This window comes from Branchiostoma belcheri, unplaced genomic scaffold (genome assembly GCF_001625305.1).
Source record: "Branchiostoma belcheri isolate BF01 breed outbred unplaced genomic scaffold, Haploidv18h27 scaffold50, whole genome shotgun sequence".
In the NCBI taxonomy this organism is placed as follows: domain Eukaryota; kingdom Metazoa; phylum Chordata; class Leptocardii; order Amphioxiformes; family Branchiostomatidae; genus Branchiostoma; species Branchiostoma belcheri.
The window spans coordinates 1,902,531-1,928,682 of NW_017804132.1; the positions used below are offsets into that span (position 1 = coordinate 1,902,531).

General features: G+C 39.8%; 2 protein-coding genes across 2 annotated transcripts; one reads left to right on the plus strand and one right to left on the minus strand.

The window, feature by feature from the left end:
* The first annotated feature begins 1,654 nt into the window (after positions 1 to 1,654).
* Positions 1,655 to 4,145, plus strand: LOC109480248. The gene is made up of 5 exons (XM_019782397.1): positions 1,655 to 1,795; positions 2,330 to 2,480; positions 2,975 to 3,108; positions 3,437 to 3,632; positions 4,030 to 4,145. Exons 1-5 carry the CDS (start codon positions 1,763 to 1,765, stop codon positions 4,143 to 4,145), a joined length of 630 nt encoding a protein of 209 aa, XP_019637956.1. The 5' UTR covers positions 1,655 to 1,762.
* A 3,116-nt stretch (positions 4,146 to 7,261) lies between these two features.
* Positions 7,262 to 24,736, minus strand: LOC109480359 (glutamate receptor ionotropic, NMDA 1-like). Its single transcript, XM_019782554.1, has 18 exons — positions 24,209 to 24,736; positions 18,845 to 18,973; positions 18,265 to 18,441; positions 17,812 to 17,912; positions 17,087 to 17,208; positions 16,581 to 16,687; positions 15,240 to 15,323; positions 13,768 to 13,876; positions 13,398 to 13,528; positions 12,821 to 12,985; positions 12,211 to 12,442; positions 11,653 to 11,801; positions 10,437 to 10,594; positions 9,926 to 10,023; positions 9,223 to 9,396; positions 8,524 to 8,684; positions 8,016 to 8,114; positions 7,262 to 7,451 (listed from the first exon to the last, which is right to left on the minus strand). The coding sequence occupies exons 1-18, from the start codon at positions 24,440 to 24,442 to the stop codon at positions 7,308 to 7,310; spliced, it is 2,574 nt and encodes an 857-aa protein (XP_019638113.1). The 5' UTR covers positions 24,443 to 24,736; the 3' UTR covers positions 7,262 to 7,307.
* Between the last annotated feature and the right edge of the window lie 1,416 nt (positions 24,737 to 26,152).

Consider the following 26,152-nt stretch of genomic DNA (forward strand, 5'->3'; position numbering starts at 1 on the left):
GCTTTCTTCTTTCCTCCTACTCCTGCCTCCTTGGAAACTGACGCCACGGTTCAGAGCTCGCCCTCCCTCAAGGATAGGTGTAGCTATAGGGCACACCTCACGGATTGTACCTTTGTCTGCTTGTTGGTTTCTAGCAAGTCGCTAGGTGTCGCCTGTGCCTTTCGTTTAGGAGGAGCAAGATGACGCTAGGGGCTACATTGGTCTTCTCCTGGTCGAGGACAAAATTTTCGGAGGACGAGAAAAAAAAAACAATGGTACTGGTAAGCAGTTCCCTAAAAAAGACTTCTATGTAGTACTATGTACAATCTGTTGGGTTTTGATTCAGTGGGAACATCACATATACACAGCCAACATCACATATCACTGCATCAAAGTAAGAAACAAAGTATTAAATCAGAGCCTTTTCTTGTCTGCTCTCATAGTTATCTGCCATCCACCTTCGGGCATGGCAACAGACATCTTTGCCCACTTTCGGCATGTTGACCACTGTCAGGCAATAAAATTTCTAGTTTTTTTTTCAATAATCAGGCGAAAATTAATGCGCGCGCATAAAATTTATGTCATCCATAAAAATTACTTGCTGAGGCCTTAGCACAGAAACACCCATGCAATTAATGATTCATACCGTAGCATCGTACCATGTCTCAGCAATGAATTACTCATATCTCAAAATACCACATTACAATGCGGCAAGGCTGCAGCCATTGTGTTACCTGGTGGTTAACAATAGACATTCTCATCTCTATACAATGTGGCCTGTAAGGTAATTTTCAACTGTGTTAACAGCTCGTCACAATGTGGTGTTGTTAGAATACAAAGAAACGAAGAAACGTCGACTTTAAGCTACGTTTAAGCGTTCTTAAAGACCAGTTTTCATACGTGATGTTGTTCATGTGGCATGTGTGGGTGTGGTTTCCACCACTCTACCTGACTAACCTGACACCACTAGACAATGAACTGCCGAGGGTCAAAGGTTCACTTTTTTTATTAATTTATTTCGGCTTACAAAGAAGCCAGGGTGTCCCAACTAGTCAAAGACTATTATTAAGGGACACCCTGGGGAAAAAGATGAAAATCGTTAGACATGCATGGGAATGCATATTACAAACTATTTACTTAGTGAAATATACAGCTATATACAATAGTACAATAATATATACGTACATTTTTAATAAAAGTACAATAATACAATAGTAGAGTCCTAGTATATACATAGTTGCTGAGGTAATATGTTAACCGGGTTATGATACAGACGTAGTGTGTTAAACAGAATATGGATCCCCAGGGATTGCCATACTTTGGCTTTAAAAGAAAACAGTATAGGAGCTGATTGTATGTCAACTGGGAGGGAGGTCCATAAAAGGGTGGCTCTGTGGAGGAAGACATTCTGTGTTCTACAACTTTTGGGGATTTGTACACAAAGGTTATTCCCATTCCTGAGGGGTATCTAGAATGAATGACCTGGTAATTGGTAAAATACTAACTAGCTAGGTGGGGCGGACATAAACACTCTGAAGATTCACCTTCAGAGAGTTTATGCAAATTGTCTAATTTGAAATACGTCATTTTCCACCCGTTTCTATTTTTAGACAAAGCATATAAAAAGGGAGCTTTGTTGACAGTCTTGTTGCCCCGACGGCATTCACCTGACTGATATGGGACTGGTGAGGTGAGTGAGGATATAAAGAAGAGTTTTGACCCCACCTTTCCGTGTCGAGTTGTGGTTTGAGCCGAGAAGAAGTGTGTAACACAGGTCTGAGCCATGTGGAAGTTGGCTGCTCTACCGATACCACAGGTAAATACCACTTTACTTGACTTGTTGGTTTGTTCTTGTGTGTTTGTTGGTATGTGCGTGTGTGTACATGTGTGTGTGTGTGTGTGTATGTGTGTGTATGTGTGTGTAGTCTGTGTGTGTGTGTGTGTGTGTGTGTGTGTGTGTGGTGTGTCCAAGTGTGTGTGTGTGTGTGTGTGTGTGTGTGTGTGTGTGTGTGTGTGGTGTGTATGTGTGTGTGCTTGTGCATGTTTGTGTATGTGTTTAAACGAAAGAAAGGAAGAACGAGGAAGACTGAGGAAGAAAGATAGCGAGACCTTAGAATAGCAATTTCTACCTATAGGCTAGCTTAATCGTCGACGAACACACATGAAGTCGGCAATTCCCTAAGTCTATAGTCCAGTAGACAGCGTTCGTTTTTTAGTCCATTATTTCGATATTTGTGTATTTAAGTTTATGTAATCACAATCCCTGTATTTCACCCTCAAAACTAGTGACACCTCAATAACAGCCTTTATAAGGTGTCGTTTATTATTGTTGACAAAAAATCTTTTTTAGAAGATACAGTTTCATGGGCAACCAGCAAATCGACTGATAGAGAACCCGTTCCCAACGTACAAAGGCACCCTTGTTCAGAAGACCAGGCAAAATGGAGACCCCAAGGCCAAGGTGTTCCGGGCTGCTCACGTGCCGGCGGGCAATCGCGATTGTAAGGGGAATTTTCACATCATTTATCATTTATAGGAATGCGGGCCGCTATACTAATCTCCAAGCAGATCTTTTGGTGGGGGTAAGACAGTATCAAATTGGCCAGTCTGTAACCATTTCCCCACCCAAGGTTGCAGACTGGCCAATTTGATACTGTCTTACCCCCACCAAAAGATCTGCTTGGAGATTACCGCTATACAACGTTAACTACGCATGTTTCTAACTGCAAACTGATTTTTCGTCCCTTTTTCTTGACCTTCATGATTTGGCAACATAGAAATGCCGAACGAATGGCGAACTCACACCTCAGTGGTAAATCAGCACCCAGCATGCAAATAAAAATACTCATTATTGTTACGAGCCACCTAAACACACTACAGCTGAAGAAACAAATACAAGTGTTAAGTTTTAACTTGAAAGTTTTTAACATAGAGACGGTAAATTCTTTCATCAAGTTGAAATAATTTTCCTCCTGTATTTTACTTCTCTTTTCAGCGACAGTGCTCGTGTATTCCTACACCAGTACACCGCCTGTAACCGGCGGCACCTATGTTGTACTGCAGTTCAAAGAGTCTGGACTGTACTTTGCCTCCAAGGGCAGGAGCTGGTACCCCAGGCTAGTTCTGCAGGTGAGCTACAACAGGCATAAATCGGGCGATACTTGTCAATATGGGCTTCTCATTAATAATGTATGTTTTTTACGGTGGAGCTTTAAGTGTTTTATGTATAAAAAATCAGCTATGTAAGAAATAGGGCCCCTTAACTGCTTGATTTGTAAAGAATCTTTATCAAATAACTAATATATAAGCGCATTTTGTGTTGTGTTTTAAAGCCTTCCCAATTCAGCCAAATATGGCTGCTTGAAGGCTTTTGTGTGTACTTTTTGTAAGGCACAAATAAACCAGTCTCTCTCTCTCTCTCTCTCTCTCTCTCTCTCTCTCATTTTTTTACCAACAGGAGGGTGAGGATGCCACAAAGATCACATCCACTGCCGACCCACGGGTGTTCCTGATGAAACCGACTCAGAACAGTGCAAAGGATTTCGTGTTCGCCTCGTGTGTCGCCTCGAAACAAAAGCCGGACGATCCCAGCAAGGCCCGCGTCATCACTTTGTCCAGGAACAAAGATAAGCCCGCTGTATTAAAGCTCGAAGGTACAACCTTTTGAAGGTTTGTCACTGCTGAAGCTGTACATGTGAACTCAAAGCTAATTGAGAACCGAGAGGAGTAGCTGTTAACCTGTGTTACACAAGCTCTCAGCCGGGGCCCGACCGGGTTGTTTGCGGGAACGAAAAGTTAAAAAAAGTTAACAATTTGTATGAAGAGTATACACAAATAGTGCTCATGGTTAATTTTCTAAAACTTTTTTTTTGTGTTTTTCTGTCTTATATCATAATTTTCGTTCCAAACGACTGCCAGGCCGGGCCCCGGGTTGGGAAATGTGACGGCGCTTTTAGTCAGGCTAAGTAACTGTGATCCTGAAAAAAAAAACTAAAATTGGTTTGTTCAAAGATACGTAAGTTTGACCATAACCTTTCATTGTTTTCACAGAAAAAGGACCGTCTTTGGAATCGCAGTATTTCAAAAAGAAAGTCGCAAGGGGGCGCTCGCGTCGTGGCGAGCAGTCTGACGAATGTCAAGTGCAGGAAGAACAGCATCGCAACTAGATATCGTCGTGTGGTTTAACGACAGAGTGCGCGACTCGGAACCTAGAGGTCCCGGGTTCGAGTCCTGACATGCCACCGATCTTGTGCCCTTGGGAAAGCTAAGGCACTTTACACGAAAATGAGTATTTTCTTGTCATGTATTTGTCCCCTGTGTTGGTGGCGGCATTAATATAAGTTGATAAAACTTGAGTGTGCCGTCACCACGTCTTGTGATTACATATTGGAATTTAAAAAGAGATATCGTCGCTCTCGGAAGACGAAGCAAATTTGTATGAGATTATTTCATAACCAAGTAGTAAAACTCTTATCCGTTATGTGCAAAACTGTTCTCCACACATTCGCAAAATTTGAGGTTGCAGGCATTTTTTTCATTAGCATCGGGCAGCTGGATGAAAAGATGGCACATCTTACTATTTTTCGACTAATGCAATTTAAGTATCAGCTAGAGAGCTGTTTTTACAATCATTAATTTTAAAGTAAACTAGGTAAGCTTATAACACTGTCTGTTCAGGCTATCGCAACATTTAATACTGAATCTTAAATGAGTTCTAGATAAAGGGACACATGAGAAAAAAAATATTTCACGTACGATTGCTTACACCAGCGTTCGCAATATTTACTGTCCAGCAAGGTTTTATGACAATTGTGTTCAGAGAGTTCCAATATAAGTACAGATAAGATACAATACAATAATCATGACGCATCTGTTAGCGTTAATATATCACGTTACGTACAATTATAACAGTGATATCTAGATTTGACGATGCTACCGAATGTTCGTTAGGCTATTTTTTTCATCAGACACTTGTATTTTAACTCCAGTAACGTTTACATGTTACGTTGTTCCTAGATTGTAACGATTCTGTGTTAGGTCTTTACCTATGTTCATTTGGAGAAACTTTTTACATCACATTAAATAGATATATCCATTGCTGTCCTTTTACCATAACAAGTAAACAAGGCCAGGTCAGCAGTTACATTTTGGCCACTTTACATTACTTTGTTGAATCATACTGTTTTTTTTTTCATTTAGTTGCTATGCATGGTGATAAAAGACGTTGCTATACAATCAACCATTCATCAAGAAGTAACCAAAATCATCATTTCGGATTTCATCATTCAATATGCATTATTCACAAGTTCACAATTTGTTATCTTCCCATCAGGCTACACCAATTAATTACAGAAGTACAGGGCAGGGACAACAACGTCAATATGACGATTCTTTTTTTTTTTTCATTTTTAGTTTTAAAAATCTGAGAACCGACGGATTAAATTGGTGTGGCCTTAATATTGATTTTAATTTTCATTTGTTACAATGTATCGCCGCGAATACACGTTACACAAAACGTTCTCATACTTACAAAACAACATTACAAAAACATCATATTTAACAGTCACATAAGTCATCGTCAAATGTCATCTACAACTATCACAATATCTTATAGAATACTCCATTTTATCTTACATTTTTTTACAGTTGTGTAACAGCAATATATAGTATGACACAGATTTTTGAAAGCACGATGTCTTTAGTTGGCAATCGTTAAGTACAACAATGGTGATTACATCTTGGAGTGCGGTATTTCTACTTTCATCTATTTGTTCGGATGTACAAGTACGTACAGCGAACTAGACATTATCTACTATATAATTACAAACGGCTGGCATAGACCATGTACCCGTGATGCCAGAGCTACACTTTTCCATGAATTTTTACACTGAAGTAACTCTACATACTTATCTCCTTTTAGAAGTGAGTAGTCAAATAATGATTAGAACCAAGAGGTCGGGAGTTCGAATCCCGGCTTCTGACGCTCACATGCACGCAACTGTAAAGGGCCGCAGTCCTTAGGACGGGACGTTAAGCCATGGTCCACTGTACTTGTCGCAAATAGCTAGGGAAATGAACCTGTAAATACTGTACATACCATCTGTCTCCTCTGTCACAACCAGGGGAAGATTAGCCCATATGTGAGCTAGACTGTTTTCACTTGTCCTTTTTTGTCAACAAGCAAATACATCCGTTCCAGGTAACTTTTCCAGGAACCTAACTTAAAGTTTTACTTAACCTATCCACGATGCAACAGTACAGTACATACATAACATTAGTTACCTATTATGTACACTTGGGTTTGGGCACAGGGTGGCCAAGTACAAGGAAAGGGCCGAATTACCTCAGCATTAGGCTAAATAAGATATTTTTAAGGTATCAGGTACCGTTTTTGTAGGGTTTTCTCAATGACAAGGACATGGCAAACAATGTAAAAGGACATTGTACTGTGAAAATGTAACATATTTAATTCATTAATTCGCCTGATTTGGACTTAAAGCTTCATTTTGACATGTTTGGCTCTGACTTATAGTTATGTTTCCATTTTAGTTCACTTGATACAAGTTCTAAGTTCTCTAAGTGGCCTCTGGTTGATAGAAGTTATGTTTTGGTTTAGAAGAAGGGCTGCTAGAAATGTGGTTTGGTCAGGCTATGATCTTGGCTGTTAGGCAACGAATGTCAGACTTGTGGTGGATGGGTTTTTCCTGACGATATAAAGTGACAGGATCTGGATGTTCCCAATTCTCCTAACTGAGGCATTAAGCTTCGGGGGGGGGGGGGGCTGACCACTGCTAGACGACGTTTTCATGATGTTTTATCCTGACCATACTATGACCATAAATCAACAGGATTAAGACCTTCCTAATATTTGGTCATCAAGCTTCAAGAGACCAAACTAGAAGCATGATATCTAGACTGGGTTAGGGTTGGGGCTTGGCTGCTAGACGACGTTTTCATCTACATCAGAGTCGTGGTAGATGGGATTCTTCCTGACCATACTATGCAGAAATCAACAGGTTCCAAATTTTCGGTCATCAAGCTTCTTGAGACCTAACCAGTGGAAAGGCTACCACAAGCATGATATAGTACATAGTCTAGCCTGGGTTTAAAGGCTAGGACTAGGGCTATGATATCTAGGCTGGGTTAGGGTTAGGCTTAGAGCTAGGCTGCTAGACAACGTTTTAATCCACGTCGGAGTTGTGGTAGATGGGATTCTTCCTGACAAGGTTAGGATGTTCCAAATTCTACTAACTTAGACATTGAGCTTCTGTGGGGCCTGTCCAGTTGTGAAGGGCTGCTAGAGGCATAACATGAGTCAGGTTAGGCTGCTAAACGACGTTTTCATCCACGTCAGAGTTGTGGTAGATGGGGTTCTTCCTGACGACGCTGGACTGTCGGAAGCTGCTTGTGCTGAGGTCAGTCATCATGGAGGGCGGCCCGCTCTGTGGGGACATCATCTCAGCAGCCTGCACCTGTCAATCAATCGATCAATCAATCAATCAATCAATCAATCAATCAATCAATCAATCAATCAATCAATCAATCAATCAATCAATCAATCAATCAATCAATCAGTCGATCAATCAATCAATCAGTCGATCAATCAATCAATCAATCAACTTAATTGCTCAACAACTGTAACTGGTACAATTTATGATTATTGAAGTAACATTTGCAAAGCAAATGCATAATATTTACCTTCGGACATGGTCTGCCCTCAGGCTGTTAATTCTTACTCACACACATTCACATACATGTACCACGAGTATATGGTGACAGGAGTAGGGCAGACCATGAAATTAGAACATTATGTAACCCAACACCAGTCACCATGGTGGCAGACGTCAACAAATCATGTCATTAGCCAGGTCAGAGGTTACTATTTGGAACAGACGAGGAGGATGAAACTGAGTAAAACATAACTTCGGTAAACATAATAAAGAAGAAACAACAGGGGTAGATACATAATTAATACATAAACTATAATACTAAAATAGAATTCTTACAGAGCCAGTCCAGTACTAAAGCTAAATCACCTCGATCCCCAGGTTGTCGGCCTTCATCGCTTTGTGTGCTTTGTTGTCGTTGGACTTGTTCTTCTTGCTCTTCCTGAGACTGAACCCTCTGCTAGGTTTCTGGAATCACGTGTGTGTGAAAGATAAGACTATTAAATTTTGTGTCCAAGTCTATGTCCTATGCTGGTACGCTGAAGGTTAGACCTTCAAGCATCAAGTTTCATTGTGATGCGGTTTTGTCAAAAACACGTCACAATTAAAATGGTTGTAATACCATTTAGTATCTGTACAAATTAATGTAAGTGTAAGGATGCATGCCATTGGGTAGATGTTTATTGATTTATAAGGACTATACAAATGTATTATGACTTCAACTATATGATGTATGTATCTTAAAGTTTGCTATATTCTGTCTGACCTTAATACATGTATCTCTCCCTTCTGACGTCAACAAAAAGTAGCCAGCAGGATAATTTGAATTATTTAATGAACAAAGGCTCAAGCAAACAAAAAAGCATGTTATGTGTACCTTCATGTTCTTATCAGCAGCACATTTCTTCCACTTGCCGACAGCGGCTTTGGCCAGCTGTGTCTCCTTCTCCTTCCTGGTGCGATGGCGTTTGTACGCGATCTCGATGAAGATCAGAAACACTCCTGCTACAATCCCTCCAGCCACAAGCATGAAAACGCCTGGAAAGAAAGTATCGAATAAACACTTTGTATCAAAGGACAAATAATTTCAGTTGTTGGACCTTTTAACCCAAAACCCAAAATCATCATTTGCTTTAATCCAATCCTGCCACAATTTGGAGCGATTTACCAAATCCATGTCTGCACATTTGACTGTGGTAGGGCTGTGATGTATACACCCGATTCACATATGCAGGCAAAAACCGTATGAAAACTGCGTACATTTATTTTTTCCTCTGTGTACCCCGGCTGGTTTTGATGCATGTCAACAGCGAACGTTTAGATCGTATGCTATCTCAAGGCATACAATCTACAATCTTTAGGTACGTTAAAGCAAGACAATTTACACGGAGGAAAAATTTGACATATATGGCAATGTTCGTACTTGAAGTTTTTGCCTGCGTGTAAATTGGGTCCTATGATATACATGTAATAAGGGTAGCTTGAGGGAGGTAGAAGTGACCAAGGAGCAATTTATCTGTTAGGGGGTTTACATATACATGTAGTAGTTATGAGTTGTGATGTGGTTGTTCCCTACCTGCCATGTTCTCGAATGTGAGTGTTGCGGGTGAGTTCTTGCTGGTCTGGCAGTCCTCGTATCGGACCCACTCCCGGTCCAGCTCTTCCATAAACCCGCTCTCGTGGAAACTCAGAATCTGCAGGGAGATCTCCTGGCCCCACGGACTGTCCTTTCTCATCCCTATCCCAAAACCTGGGGAGGTAAAGTAGTCCCATAGACTTAATTATGAGGCAGTAGGGGCAGTGGGTTATTAATACACTGTGTTAGGGTACAGCATTGGAAGCTGAAAATCTGAAGCGAGATCTCCTAGCCCCACGGGCTGTCTTTCCGCATCCCTATCCCAAAATCTGGAGGGGAGGGGGTGGGCAGGTAGTCTTTTAGTTACGGTTATAAAGGTAATGGTAAAGGTAGTCCCACAGACTTTATGAGGCCATAGGGGTAGTGGGTTGTTAATACACCGTGTCTAGGGCACAGTATTGAAGGCAGAGCCCATTCCTCTCCTTCAACTGTCTTTTACCTCCAAACCAAAGTCAGGTACCCATTCTAACACCTGGGTGTAGAGAGGAAAGTAGCGTAAAGTGCCTTTACCAAGGACACAACGTCTTGTCTAAGGGATCGAACTTGCGACCTCTTGTGCCAACTACCCATTGCCATTTGGCCACTTGACACCATCAAAGGGTTCTTGACTTTGAATCTAAAGGTCCTGAGTACAAATACAGACCTGAGCGGAAGAACAACTCTCCGGCTGTCACCAGGTCACAGTTCCGCGAGGCCTCGAAATCCAGGACGGCTGAGTCCCAGATAAACGCATTCAGGTCACTGCACATGAAAAATGAAATAATGAATGACTGAATGACGGGTTTATTTATTTAAAATGGTACATTGCAGCCATAAGCGGAATGATTATAGTGATATCAGAATAATCATGTAAAGATACATAAAGCTGGTTGCTTTTTAGAAGCTATTTATGAAACCTAACTGAGTGCAAATTCAGAATCACCAGATCCGTAGTGTGTTTTTGGCACACAGTCAGACAGATTAGCATAAGAGTCTTGGTGGGCGTCACTCTACCGTACAGGTGGGGAAGTTGCCTTTCCCAAGGACACAACGTCAGGCCACGGTGAGTATTGAACCCAGGACCTATTGGTTCCGAGTCCAATGCTCTAACTGTTGCGCCACCGATGCCACTGTGGTAAGTTCAATGTACATGTCTAATAAGGGAGTCTTTTTACCCGCTTTTCACAGCAGCGATGGCATCTGCAGAGTTGTCGTAGTTGTGCTTCTCCATGGCCCTGTACATGGTGCTGAACTCCACCTGCCGTCGGAAGTACATGTCCACCGAGCTGCCCTTCACCGTGGCGTAGATGAACTTGTCAGATGGGTTCCTCAGCTGAAGAACAGGAGAAGAAAAATCTTTATAAAGTTTAGGCATCCAGGAATGGATTATAAGTGTTTTCAATGCAATCTACACATGGACAAAAGTTTTCTGTGACTTTTTGAATGCCGTTTCAGCATTCTTCTTCTGAGATATAATTATAAGCAACACATAACATTAACATAGCATAGCATAGTATAACATAACAACATAACATAACATGGTGTCAGAAGCGGGATTAGGGTCCTAGAGACTAGTGAACCTAATGTAAGGTTTGATCCACCCTTACTCTTTTGGATAATTCTGGAGGGATCTTAAATATATGCAGAGAACCATAAGTTATATACTAATTTTCAACCGAGTCAAGTGAGGAAATAAGCGTAAAAAGCCCTGAATGATACAACTTGGAGCCTGCTTGGAATTCAAACCCAAAAGACAATAACCCTAGACCAAAAGACCACCCTGCCATCTATGTACTAGACTGTTGCAGTTACCCTTGCATTGTTGATCCCAGAGATGCTGGCTTCTGGTCTGGGATTTGAACCCAGAACCGTCAGGTTCTATGACACAACAGTTTCAGTTTCAGTTTATTTATTTAACCAGAAGATACACTCAGGTCATTTGACCTGTTTTTCAGGTAGATCTGGGTACAATAAAAATGCAGAAACAATACAATGATAACAACACAGTACATAGCACATAATAGCCATACAGCAGTACAATTACAATATAATTACAATGAGTTTTTGAAGGCCGTTACAGTTCGGAGCTTTCTCTGTTCTATTGTGAGCTGGTTCCACAGCACTGGACCCTGGTACTGCAGGCTCCCTTTGTATGTGTTAATGTTTGCCGGTGGAACAACCAGCATGTGAGGGTCCCAATTTGCTAACTGGTTTACAACTAACCTCGTCCGTCTGTTCAACATTGGGGGTGGCATCCACTTACACATTTCAGACAAGTAAGGCGGCATTTTCTTGTTTAGTACCTTAAAAACAGTCACTAGTGTGTTTACTTCCACTCTTCGTGATAGTGTTTCAATACCCGCCTCTGTTAATTAACAAAACTGTACTTACCCTTGCATCGTTGATCCCAGAGATGCTTGCCTCTGGTCTGTCCAGCACCAGGAAGGCAGCCAGGTTGGCAGTGTAGGAGGCTACGATGATCATGGCAAACCCTGCCCACACCATGCCTAACACACGTGCACTGAAACTGCGGGGTGTCCCTGTGGTAGATGTGTCATATAAAAAGTCATGTCAGTGAAAAGAAATCTTTTCTGCACCAGAATGATGGTGCATAGGGTTGCACCAGGGACCTTGGGACACACAGTTGTGCAACACTACAGCAGGGGGCTAGTCCACTGGTATTGGTGTGTTCAACTACCATGATACTGTTTCCCAAATTCTGAGTGCTAAGCAGAGAAATAAGTCTGTACCATTTTCAAAGCCTAAATTGCTATGGCTTGGCAGGTGATCACACCCACAACCTAACAAATGCATTTAGGCAGCCACTGCACTAGTAATAAAAGAACAACAGCTTTAAGTTAATCATGGCAGAAAACAAGAAACTGTAAGTAATGCCGGTAAAGGCATTACATTGGTGCTACCGATGACCATCAGTTACTAGCTGCATACCTTCTCCGATCCCACTGTTGAGCAGCACACCCCAGGAGAACCACATGGCACTGGACAGGTTCAGGGCATCCTCTTCTTCCTCATCGTTACTGAGCTTGAACCGTCCGAAAGGACTGAAGCGGTCCAGAAGGTACAGCATGAGAGCCACCACGTGCACGGACAGACCCACCAGTAGCCATAGGGTGCTCTGGAAAGGCTGGAGGAACGAATCCAGGCTGCTCTTCTGGGTTTCCTGAGGGATGAAATTGGTTTGAAAATTTCATCAAAAACCTGTTGGTATATAATGCCTCAGCTAGAAATGCTATAAACAGCATTTACAGAGAAATTTTCAATAGGAGCAATAAATTTTAGTCAGAATACAACACAGTGTATTCCGATGTATTCTGATTGCCCTACAACCAAAGGTATCTTATTTGTCAGACCCACTTGAGAAAAAACAGATTTTTATGTGAAATGTGCCAAAAGTTGAGAAAATTTGGTGTCCCTAAACAAAAACTATATTGAACATCATTGTGGCCCAGGTACAAAATAAACAGTGCACATCCCAATAGCTACTTTAGTTTCAAATGAGGCAGTAGATAAACTTCACTTTACAAAAAAAGGACCTCACCTTTTTCACCAGAATGGTTAGGCCCTGGTACTTGAATGGCTTGGAGAATTCTATGTACTGGGCACGCTCATTGTTGATGGTGAGGGGAGCAACGATCAGGTCTGCCTCTCCTCGCAGCAGTTCCCCAATCATGCCGTTCCACTCTTTCTTGTTGCTGTTATTTGCCTGGGGCAAGATGAGACATGTTGGAATTTGATATCAAAGAAATTATAAAAAACACTCCAGTGTAGATGTCCTTGGTGCTGATTGGCTATTCAGTGCAAACAGATTCAGAACTGAAACTGATTTGCTGCTCAACAACATTGGCTAAGAAATGGAAGGATAACAGGATAGCACATTTCATCATTACTACAGTCACCAAAGTAGGAAAGGTGAGATTTTAGTGAACTTGCATCATTTAGCCACTCTACACTTGAAGAAGGCCTCAGGGGCAAAACCAGTTGCAACAGGCTGACTAAAAGTTCTATGTGGCTACAGATGTCCTACTGAAGAAAGACTGCAGTGTGCTAGATGTCAGTTAGCTCGAGGAATGGCTCCAGTCTATTTCATATTACAGTCACCAAAGTACATGATTTACCCGTTCTTGTGTTCCGAACTTGCCATCCTTGACCAGGTGGACGTCATAAGTGAAGTTGAGCTTCTTGGCCAGTTCCTTGAGCAGGTTGATGCAGAACCCTTCACAACACTGCATCTCACCAGCACTACTACCTGCACAGAGAACCTCGTTGTTGCATGGTCTACAGCTTAAAGGTCTACATTCAAGAAGTTCTTGGCCTCATCAAAAAATTCACCTGGGCATAGTTTTCTTTCAATGTATTTCAAAACTCCAAACTTCTTATTATTCTGTAGCAAGTTTATTTTTATACAAACAGTTGATGGCAAAGACAGATTTTGGCAACACCTCAGGAGCGGAGTCTATTATGTGCGAGAATGGAAGAAGTCCATACCATAATTGGTGTCATTGGGGACCAGGCAGGGAACCTGCTTCGGCCGGCATGACCCATCACGCTGGGCGTCCAGCACGTAGATGAAAGGGTGCATTTCTATAGTCACTGTCTACGTAAAGAGCACCAGATAGAGTCATGAGTAACCTACGCAGGCAAACACTCCTCACGGCAGATACTCAACGTTGACCCTTCAGCACTGCTGTTTTTCTACCAATTTTCTATTGCGTCGATGAAGGTTAGACATCCAGGTAATAAGATACGCCAAAAAGCAGTTACTCAAGCAACTGGATATGATTTTGTATTGGTTATTTTTGTACTTTTTGTATGTTTTGTATTTTCTATTGGTTAAGGTGTTAGGTAGCAGGGAGAATGTTGAACGCTGGTCTTTTGCTACTCTTTATCTCTGAAATGAGATGGGGACACCACAAGGTATCTTGCACTTCCTTTGATTATTATTTTGATCAATTATTACTTTTTCAGAAAGCCACATCACAGATCTGAAGTAGCCATTTTACCTCAAGAGAGGCAAGTTGCGCAGAACAAAATGTAGGTAGGTCCATTATCAATTCAATAATTTATTAAATTTTCAAATTGGGTGGACGTTGACATTGTAATGAAACCATCGCCTGTTGATGAAGACATTTATGGCAGTTATACTGGAGAGCTGGTGCCAAATTTTAAAATTGGAAATATTTTCCCAAACAGAATTTTACCAAAGTAATGTTTCTATTCATAACAAGCTTTTGCTTTATGATTCTTTACAAATTGGGCCAACATTGAGTGTCTGCCGTGAGTAGCGTTGTAGAAATCTGTGAAGATTACCCTTACCATAGACGGTATTGTTAGGTGCATAACATGGCACTGCACGGTCCACACACAAGCCATCCGACTGCACTGGTTTTATATAGACGAAGGGATGCGACTCTATAACTACAATCTACAGGGAAGAGACACACACTTGAAATGAAAGATGAACAGCCAGCAATCAAAATCACATCAATGCCATGAATGTAGTGTAGCTTGTACAGTACCAAAAAGCAATGTTACACACTGGAAGGTTTAGGTAAGCACAAATAAGGGGATTTCAAGCACAGCACAGCGAAGCCTTAAACACACTATAGTATAAATCTATAAAATTGTGTTGTAACATGACCACTTGGTATACATGCATGGCGAGTGAGTGAGAGTGTAAATGCTATGTATTGCCTAATAATAGCATTTGCTTACTTTTCCTTTAATTCTAAACCACACAATTTATATCCTGTGTCACCCTATTCAATTCTCTACACTTGAATAAATGTTTAAAGTCAACTTTTGATATATTCTATGGATTGTTTAAATGTAAATTTTGTTTGTGTGGTGTGTGTGTGTGTGTGTGTGTGTGTGTGTGTGTGTATTAGCAATGGACTACAAGATACATTTAATAACAATTGTCTGTGGTCTGATATTTGTTTTCCAAAAAGTAAGTTTACTTTGAGTCTGGTTGAGATGTTGAAGCCCTCTGGTCTCTTGGTCTCTCCTCCAGGCCAGATAATCTGTTCTCCATTGATCCTGATCTAAAGAATGATTAAAAAACGGCATGGTTACTGTACATTCATTTCCTTAAAATTTGCAGTGGTTTTATTTCATGGTCGGAGGGACAAGGAGGTTTTCATGGTGTTTTGAATCTCCCAGTTAAACAATTCTGTACTTCATGTACAGTAATTGTTTTGTAGATCATGATCTTATGGGGAAGCTGTCATCGCAAAAATAAAGCATCACAGCAAGAGTTTCAAGATTTTCAGTGTATAATAATATATAAAACAAAGATTGTAATCCAACTGCAACACTTTTCTGAGGCTACAAAACACACAAATTCTTTCTTAAATCAGGTCCATGTTTGAAGAGGTTGAAATAGGAATCATCATTCTAGTATCCAAATGAAAACTATTAAGGTTTATGCTGCTACATGGCATTGTAATCAATCATTTACTAATTCATTATGATAATCATTGCTCAATGTAAACATGTCCCCCACCTGTGGGTCTCCTATGTTGGACCAGTTCCCAACAGGCAGGAGTCCTCTGACCCTCTGCACATTCACTATGGTGTACTCTGCTGAGTCTCTGTCTCCAACCTTGTCAAATCTCACCACCCCTGTCTGCCCAGACATCAGCTGGGTCTTTATCAGATAGCTGAACAAATATCAGAAAAAAGCAGAAGCAATCGATGTCAGTTACTAATGTGGATTATCTTACATTTATGTAAAAATTGAAAGTAACGTGCAGAGAATTAATACTTCTTTTAGTACATATCTGTTCTTATCTTGTATCTTATATCAGAAAAATGAAGAGTAATCCATGTCAGTACTAATGTGGACTATCTTATTCTTATATTTGTGTAGAAATGAAAAAAAAAGTTCAGAGAAGTACTTTTTGTAACAAGCCATAAAAGTTATTATGATATTCTAAATATGAACAATTTTTTCAAGAAGTATGGAAATCATTAGTATCCCTTCTTGTCATGTGCCGTGAGATAAATTATTAGATAGCTAAACTCCTCTCCTCTAAAAAGATAATCCTTCTTTTGCAAGCTGTACGTTCTTTTGCAAGCTGTACGAAATACTTTTTCTGCATACCTGCATTACTGGGTAACAATGAAATTTGCCTGCACTAGACAAATTTTACCTGCACCATCCAACATTGATTAATTAGTATTGATTGTTTGAAAAAAGCTAAAGAAGTAAAAAAAAAAGAAAATATGTACTCGTAGAAAGCTGGTCCATTTTTCCAGTATCCTGTTTCGTTCCGGCAGCCCCTGGGAGGTTCTGTGACGTTCTCCTTCCCAAACATGGCACTCAGGCCCTCCTTCACCACCGCTACTGCGTCATGGATGTGGGCATCCTCGTTGGAACCATTCACCAACTGTAACCCTAGGACACCTGGGGACAGGGGAAGACGTAGGTTCAATGTAAGGTACTCATAATGTTATCATGTACATGTCTTACTTTTAACTGTTTATTATTGCTTCTATGTTACATGTGATGTATGTATTTGCTGCCTATTGACACGACATATTTAATTTTATTTGTATTACAATTTTGAACAAAAAAATGCTCATAGAAAGATTGTAATTTTTTCCAGCCTGATGCATGAGGCAAGACATGTGGCAAGGGGAAACTTAGGAGGCAAGGGAAATGTTTTCTATTGAAACATACTAATGAAAACGTTTGTTTTCAATGACCAAACATCACAAAAGCGATGCAAAATGATCTTTAAAACTAAAGCAATGCAAATTGAGCTTTAAAATTGAGCAAAATTTTAAAGGCAACTTGTTTTACCCTCCGGTGCAACTTTCAGAGCCTTCCCGCTGACGGCCTGCTCTGACACAATCCACACGAAGCCGTATCTGGTCATGTTCAGAGCCTTGGCATCTCTGTAGAACACTACACCATCATCCTCACTGAAACAAACACACACAGCAATAGTGGAAATCAGAGAGTTGGTTATATTCTTAGAAAACACTCCCCATCATCTCTTCCTCCAATCACAACAGTAACGTGTTCATTCAGCATCACTGACAAATACTAACATTACGTTCTTTGCCAGAAGGGTATAAATGTACACAGAAAGATGAAACTTCACACAACTACAGACTACCATAACACAACAGACATTTCAGGACCAGGGACAGACACAAAACAGATCAGAATGTCATCCCCAAAAATAGGAATACGACCTTAAACAAGACATTCTACCTTAGTGATGTGCATAATACATTGTAAGCTTCATGCTGAGATGCTTGATAGATTTGCGAATAATGATGATGATCAAGATAAATGTTATCAAACTTTTTGAATGGTATAATCTTCATCATCTTCGTCGCATGAAAGGTATAGACGTGACATAGATACTGATCCTTTCCAGTTTTCCTAGCCTTATGCCTTGACATATGCATGTATGGTATAAGGTATGGTTATATAATATTCTATGCTGCCTGCTATGCATATATTTTGTTCTGAATCTATAAGAAAAAAAAAAACAATTAAAAAAAAAGATGTCTGACCTGCAGTACAGCAGTAGCACTCTGGACTCCACGTCTTCTGTTTGTGCCAGCAGACTGGTGACATTGTTGGTACCAGGCTGGTATGGCAGGTACTTCTCAATCTGCGTCAGGGTCAAAAACAGAATTGTGCATTTTACTTACCATTCAAACATGTCTCTGTGACCTATATTCTAGTACAGAACATTGTTCTAACTGCAAATTTACAAAGTGAAGAGAAGGGACTTCATTCAACTATTGGGGCCAAAATATAAGAATTTTGAAGTTGATTCAAGGCCTGGAATATTTCTTTTGCAATTCAGATTCCAAAAAAATGAACTGAGAACCAAAAAAATTTTTACAAAACATATATAACAGGTCTGGGATGTGTTTTTTTTGCAATTAAAAAAAATGAACTGAGTACCAACAAATTAAATTGGCATGGCCTAAAAATATAACAAACAACATAGACAACACCTTAACGTCAGACTCTTCCACCAGGGTCTCGAACTTGTTGAGCATGGCCCGTCCATCGCGATCGCTGCTGGTGATGAGGATGACGTGTTTCCACTTGAAGTAGTTCAGGATGGAGAACCAGACATCAGCCTGCTGGGAGTAGGGTGGGACAGTCCGCAGGAAGGACTGGTGGATGTTCTGAAAAGAAGATGTAAAATTTTGTGAGACTTACACTTGGTAACATTCCTAATATCTTGAAAGTTCATCTGTGTTAGTAGAAGTCATTAAGAAGCATCCGAAAATAGTTTCATCAGGTTGATAAATTATAGGAAGTATAAAGCAGAACTCCAGTCAGAAGCTCTGAGGAAGGTGTTTGATAGACACTGTTTAAACTGTTATTTCCAGCACAAAGGATTGGACTTGGGTACAACTATCGTACAACGTATGTGATTGGGCCTAGAGCCTTACCTTGTCTGAGAATATGTGTAATGTCGTAGCATTAGGCAGTTGTTACGTCACATGCACAGCTATTCTGAGAATGCCCTAAGTTTGTAATTGTACGACAATTGTACAAACTATGTGATTGGGCCGATAGCCTCACCTTGTCTGAGAAGATGGACTCTCTGTTGCTGATACCGATGACTGGTATCCGATAGAACCCAGAGGTGTAGGACACAGACACAGGTGCAAGGTCAGAGTCTGTAGGGTGACTGGCGATCACGGCATACACCTGTTCAGATGTAAAACATAGTTAGTATTATGTTTACCTTTGCAGAAAGAGAACTTTTTTTTGCTCAGTTTCTTCTTCTTCAGACACACTGTGGTGCTCCGGGGTAACATTATGTAGCAAGTGACATGGAAGGGCAGGAATGATTGCCCCCAGGCTCAAATAGTGTAAATGGGAATTAAAACCACAGAATAGACCAGCATCAACAGTCTCTTGAGTGAATAGCTCTATCCTACAGGTTATTCTCTCTGGTACTTAACCTAGGCAATCATGTTGAATATAGGTCACCAGATGCCCCACTTGGTACCAACTACCACTGATGCTACCTAGGTTTACATGTAACTTTATGATGCCTATGTGTACAGGAACCCAACACACTTATATCGAGTAGGGGTGAGCCGGTGTGCTTGGCTAAATATGCAAGCTGCTGCACTGCACTTCTAAATGAAGAAGTGTTAAATACTTGCCAACACTCGAATAAATGCCAACATCAAAATTTCTATCAAGTCATCATGTATTGAGCAATGAAAAATCAAATCCACAATCCATATCTACCCAGTCTTGTGTCCACTACAGTATCTTATATATACTAAATTATCCAGGAATGACTTTCTAGTACATCAGAGATCAAATCTATTGTCTATGCATTTGCTATTATGAGTTGTACTGCATTTCATCTAAAAGAGAGATTCACAGTTAACAGCGAGCAGATTATTATTGGAATGAGCAGAGCACTTTGGACTAATGCCTCTGACCATTTACAGCTTAGAGGTACATATCCAATATTTTGTCAAAAACTTCTCTGTTACATAGCGGATCATAATGGCCCCCAGTGGGGGTCTTCACGCTTCGTTAAAAATTGAAAAATCTCAATATTTTAGACGAAATCTTGAGATCTTATGAGACAATATTGAGATTTTTTATGACAATCTCCAGATCTTTCAGAAAATCTTAAGATGAAAAGAAAAGGTCTCAAGATCTTTTCAAATGTTTTCAAAGTATATTGAGATTTTTCCATAGCATCTCGAGATGCTTTAAGAAATATCAAGATTTTTAAAGCAATCTTGAAAAAACGTGAGATCTTTTAAACAATCTTGATATTTTTTAAAGCATCTCGAGATGCTTTGGAAAAATCTCAAGATACTTTGAAAACATTTGGAAAGATCTTGAGACCTTTTGTTTTCATCTCAAGATTTTCTGAAAGATCTGGAGATTGTCATGAACAATCTCAAGATTGTCTTATACGATCTCAAGATTTCGTCTAAAATATTGAGATCTTTAGAATGAATCTTGAGATTTTTCCATTTTTAACGAAGCGTGAAGACCCCCACTGGGGGTCATTATAATCCGCCATGTAACAGAGAAGTTTGTGACAAAAGATTGGATATGTACCTCTAAGCTGTAAATAGTCAGAGGCATTAGTCCAAAGTGCTCTGCTCATTCCAATAATAATCTGCTCGGTGTTAGTTATAAATTTGGACAGACATGTCTATTATATCTGTCTATAGACCTCACTCTGACCATCAGTTTTCCTGTCAGAACCCAGTAGTTATGGCTCCCAATGTTGAGTCGTTCCGGGCCGGGCTGGCAGCCTGCCCGCATTAGCCTAGACCTTCTCCCCCCCCCTAACGGCACCCCTCGTGGGGTTATTTGGGGATACCCAAGAAGAAGAAGAAACTACATTGTACCTCATGACCCACAATCTGTATCAGAAGAGGGATATCAAATATATATCCATCCAGTCAGCCTTGAGTTGCAAGCACATCAGAGATCAAATCTATTGTCTTGAATTTCTATTGAGTTCTCCATAAGACAGTGTTATAATACGATAAACTTGTATGGATTACATGGAAAGTATAATCTTTTGTGCCAGCGAGCCAATATACAGGTCTTCACAGACGATTGAGCACCTAGACGTGATTTTTTTCAGATAAAAAGCTTACATAACAGTTTCCTCACACATGCATAATAAAATTGGTGTTGGATTTTGGCATCTCAATTTCATAGGATGTATCAATTTCAGAGTAACGTATCATTTTCATTTAATGACTATGTGACTAGAATATTTTGTCACTGTGTGCATGCTTCATTCCTTTCCATCAAAAAAGCAACAGGCATAGTTTGACTGACCGAAATGCTACCATAGGAGGCATAAATCATTGTATAACCAGGCTGGTTACCATTAAAAACAATTACATTGTAATGTTAAACGTGATTCATATCCCAGATGTTCCATTTAGAATTTTTCAAATCTGAAAAAAATGAATGACAGAAAAATAATATGAGAACAGAGAAGCCATACTTATGTGGTCATTTTTCAGAAAAAATGGATGACAGAAAATAATTTGAGAACTGAGAAGCCATATACACCTGTGATGCTTTTTTTCAGAGAATACATTTTGACCTTGGATTTTGAAGCACTGTAACCTGGCTTACCTTGACTATCTAATTCATCTTCTATAATATATAAGCCTTTGATTTACTATCAACCTGATACAGTGACTTTAATCTCTGAATGAGGATAATGTCATTATGGCAATATATCATCCTTTGTCCTGTATGCAGGCTCACTACTAATCATTGAGACAATCCCTGTAATGTATTACACACAGTGACCCCCCTGTATGCTGCACCCTTCCTATCATAATTGCTTGGGATTAAATCATGGAATATTAAATCCTGCCACCAAGCTGAATACAATGGCAAAAGACTTCATGTGACCAAAAGATCATTGGTTCAACTGACTGGTCAGAAAAAGGACAGGAAAGAGTAGAGATACAGGTTCAAGGCACACGATTATCCTTTTTCATATGCTGTTGGCTAGGCCAATGTAAGTTCTTGGATTTGGAAGGAAATGTGAGTGAAAAGTATGTTCAAAACCTTTTTTTGGACAAAAAATTTGTGCACACCGAAGTTAACCATATAATCAAATCAACATGGCCTTAGTTCATAAAATACATTCTAGGAAAAAGAGCCCTTAGCGACTTGGATTCACTATAAAATGATAATGCATAACATGCAGTTCATGTAACATTTTCACCCAAATAGCTGATGAAATTTGAAACTAGAATCTAGAAGATGACACTTTGTCCCATTGATGGCAAGAAATAATTTTTGTCAGTTCCATTTTATATAGCATTATTGCATCTCTTGGCCAATTTGATTTGTCACTTTACATGCAGTAAATGGAGCATAGCAGCCAGAGATTACATAGATGTGCAGCATGACTGTGTTATTTCAACATTATGATACATTTGGCCTGCCAAAGTCAAATACCTGTTTCATGGAAAAGGCATTACAAGGCTCAAAACACCATTTTCTCCATACTTGCACTGGTGCAGGTACCATTTAGGATTATATACTACAGTTATATTAGTTTTATAATTACCTGCAGCACTCATGATCATGCAAAGAATGGAAGCCATTTCCTAGCCCATATTGTCCATCATATGCCAGTTGTAGTGTTGTGGGCTGGTTTTAAGTGCAGGTTAGGTGCAGGCAGACATCAGAAATTCAAGCTCCAATTTTAGGTCTGGATTAAGTGCCTGGTGTATGGCAGGTGGTATTCTAGACCCATACTGCTATTTTTGGCAACCAAATTTGTGATCTATGATTCCTTCAATTCAGAATTGTTTAGAAGAAATATCTGAATCATAAAGAAGAATTATGACACAAATGTATCAATTTACATACATCTACTCAACATACTCCCACTATCCTATTACATGAGGTCCCTAAAACTATCAATTATGAGCGATAATCTCATTTAGTTTTATTTTTTCAGACCAAATTTGTTTAAAAACCAAGGTGAACAGGTCATGTAAAAAGGTGCTGCCTTAGTATGGATTTCTTTCTTGTAATCTTATTTTGAAGCCCACTGGGGGGAAAGGAACCTACATAAGATTGTATCTGTATCTGTATCTGTATAGCTGATATAACCGCCCTTCAGCGTAACACACCAGCTTTGCAGGCAGCTAGCTATATCACACCAAGCGACATGTTACACTCAATCTTTGCACATTTAATTGCAGAAGTTGTTTAAAGATTTCTAGTGATGATGCCCCATCTGTGCTTGGTACTCTATGATAGTTCTTGGGAAATACAGTCAAGATTTTGTACACCTCAATTCTTGGTTAATAACTCTGATATTTGAAGGCATGACTGTTTCTTGTTCTTTTCTGGGCTGGTATCTGAACCATTTAAATACATGGAGCAGCATTGGGTGGCTAGCATAGAATACAGCTTTTTCAACATTATATTTCACTCCATATTTCTGTATACTAGTGCCATACAACACAGGCCTATCTGTGCATATTTTACTAAAATAAACCTGTTCAAATGATAATCAGATTGCATGAAATAATGACAACCAAGGGAATTGAATACAAAAGGATGTGTTCTTCTAATCAATACTCAATTAATTTTGATAACAGAATTTCATTGAGATTCAATGAGTTGATGAATATGACTGAAATGACATTAATTGCTGCATGCAGTATTTAAATCAAAAGCCAAGCAAGCAATATTTTATACAAAAACACACATAACTATCATTGTTACATAGCAAATTTGAAGAAAATGTTGTCATTTTCCATGACTTTTAACATTTCTCTTAACACACACATTTAACTGTTACATGAATATCTATTCATATTAAGTGGTTATTATTCAAGTTTTAATAAAAATATCAAAATCTTTTTGAAGTAAAATGAAAATTTTACTCTAATTACAGAAAGTGAAATATCTTGTTTTTGAATAATTTCATGTGAATTAATGCACATAACAACAACAACAAGGCTTATAATGAGTAAGGAAAAACAGTGTCTGCAATAAGAGGCCATGATGTTGCAACAAAACACCCAATACAATCTTTCCTGTTTCTAACCCAATATGTTGATTGATTTTCTGTGTTCATTACAGGGCTATGGTGAATATTTTTGGTGTTTTGTTCCGTTCTTGTTAGTGTTTACAGAGATGACAGTGGCCGGATATTGTGGTGATTTTGAAATCTTTCCAGACATGCCTGTCCTTGGTGCTGAAATCCTTCCGACCATTTCAAAGCCTCACCAAATATTCACGTTTCCTGCCCTATTTTGAAATGCCTTAAAACTGAAGAAGGTTAGCACTGAAATAGATTTTTTCTGGGATAGAATTCGGCCACGATGTTTAGCTTTTGATTGTTTAAAATGTCATTTCTGGACACATTTCTGTAAATCGTTACGACTCAACAACACCCACCTTCTGGGAAACAAGCTTCTCGCACACCAGAAGCGCCGTACGTATGGGGTTGGCTTCCATCACCAGCGATGTAGACTTAAAACCGGTTTTGTTCACGGCATCAGCGAAGACTTCTTGGTGTTTGCTTGAGCTGAGCGTCGCCCCGATGGTTATAATCCTGGGCGCAGCAGGCTGGGCGTAGACTGACGCCATGACGCAGTACAGACAGGCGAGGAGTGTTCGAACGGCCGCCATGTTGCTTCGTCTGTCGCTCGTATTTTCCGGGAACGCGCGGTGCGAATTTCGTGATCAGGGAAAGAGGCGCGCGCGCTCACATTCCTCGTACCATCCTTGTTGTTGTTGGATTTTCAGCGAAATTATGCCATGACCTACCGTCTAAATGGACCCGCTATATTTTTTCTCAACGCAGCTGGAATTTGTGCACGGAATCCCAAGAACGCCCTCAATTTGCGGAGGTAAACCGACGGTATTAAAGACAGATGTGGCCAGGAAAGCACGGATCGCCCGACCTCGCATTGATTCGTCTCTTCCAATTAAACTCCCAAACCACCCCTGATCCTTCCTTTAGAGCGACTCTATCGGAAGAAAAAAAATGAACCAAAATCTCACAGAATCACGTAGGAAAGACAATTTTGACGTTAAATATTGTAGAACGCGGTATAGAAAAGAAATTCAGACCGGAAATCTTGCAGAATTACAGTTTCCTCTTAGGATACATTAACAGTGCCTGACGAACGACTGTCTCGTCCTTGACTTTGAAAAATTTTGTCACCAAATGTCGAGGTCACATATTTATGATTCAACGCAGTGGAATAAGGAATGACAACGAATACTCGCGCGGCTAAACGAGCATTAGGAGGCTTGGAGAAAATCCAACGCCGTAAGGCCACACCAATTTAATTTCTTGGTTAACGGATTCGCCGCTTCATTTTTTTCTGGTTTGCAAATAAAAATAAAAATTCAGAATCAACTGCAAAATGATCATCTTTTGCCTTGAACAGTTGAAAACAGTCCTTTTCTTACTACTTGTTACAGTCATTCCATCTTTCAATGCAGTAGTATCATTAAAAGTTCAAAATTCATAGTTTAAATTTTGAACCAGCCTGGTGTGTTGACTTCATGGCTCCTATCGTACCATTTTGGGCCATAATAGGATGCCTAGGCCTGTTTTTATTTTTATTTTTTTTTCGCCCGCCCGCTCCATTATTTTTCTAGAAAAATCCGTTAACCAAGAAATTAAATTGGTGTGGCCTAACCGGGCATCGCAAATCAGCATATTCATATTTTGTATCTGTTGGGGTTTCGACGGCTAAGCGTAACGGATCTATATCCATCCACATGTAAATTTGTTTTTGTCTGACCGCCAAACCGTTAATTCAAACACGTTCTCAATTCACTGCATGGAATGAAAATCGAACATCTTTCCAAAATTGGTTTTCATGGAAAGGTGTGACAAACCTTGTCCTATTTTTCGGGGTAATGTCAAGTGAGTAATTTTCCTGGAAAAAAATCATGGCTTGAGGGCCCTGTAAGCTTAAGTACGTGTCAAAAGTTCTGTACAATTGGATGATCTAAATACACGGTGCATGATACTACCTTTTAGATTTTAGCTTTTTGGAAAAAATCACATTATATCTTTCCCAAAGTGTCTCTTCGATAGTGTAATGATGAAAAATTTGGTCATTATTGCAGATAATGTCATTGTACAGTCGTAGGAGCAACTGCTGTGAGGTGACATGTCAGATGTACTAATCAATTCAGTGTGTCAGCCAATTATCTCACAGTAGCAACCGTCATCAATGCTATTCCAGGAAGAGAGATCCTTCTTTTTCCAAGAAATTATCAAAATGCAAGTTCAAAGATTTTCCAATCGTTCACTGAACTTTATGTAACATAACATAACATTGACTCCTACAAATGTCAATATAAGAGATTTCGGTCATG

Coding starts and splice junctions, on each gene's coding strand:
- LOC109480248 (XM_019782397.1), top strand. CDS start 1,763: ATGTGGAAGTTGGCTGCTCTACCGATACCACAG. Junction 1,796..2,329: donor CTGCTCTACCGATACCACAG/GTAAATACCACT, acceptor AATCTTTTTTAG/AAGATACAGTTTCATGGGCA. Junction 3,109..3,436: donor ACCCCAGGCTAGTTCTGCAG/GTGAGCTACAAC, acceptor TTTTACCAACAG/GAGGGTGAGGATGCCACAAA.
- LOC109480359 (XM_019782554.1), bottom strand. CDS start 24,442: ATGGCGGCCGTTCGAACACTCCTCGCCTGTCTGTACTGCGTCATGGCG. Junction 11,802..12,210: donor CAACAGTGGGATCGGAGAAG/GTATGCAGCTAG, acceptor CATCTACCACAG/GGACACCCCGCAGTTTCAGT. Junction 10,024..10,436: donor ATCGCTGCTGTGAAAAGCGG/GTAAAAAGACTC, acceptor TTTCATGTGCAG/TGACCTGAATGCGTTTATCT.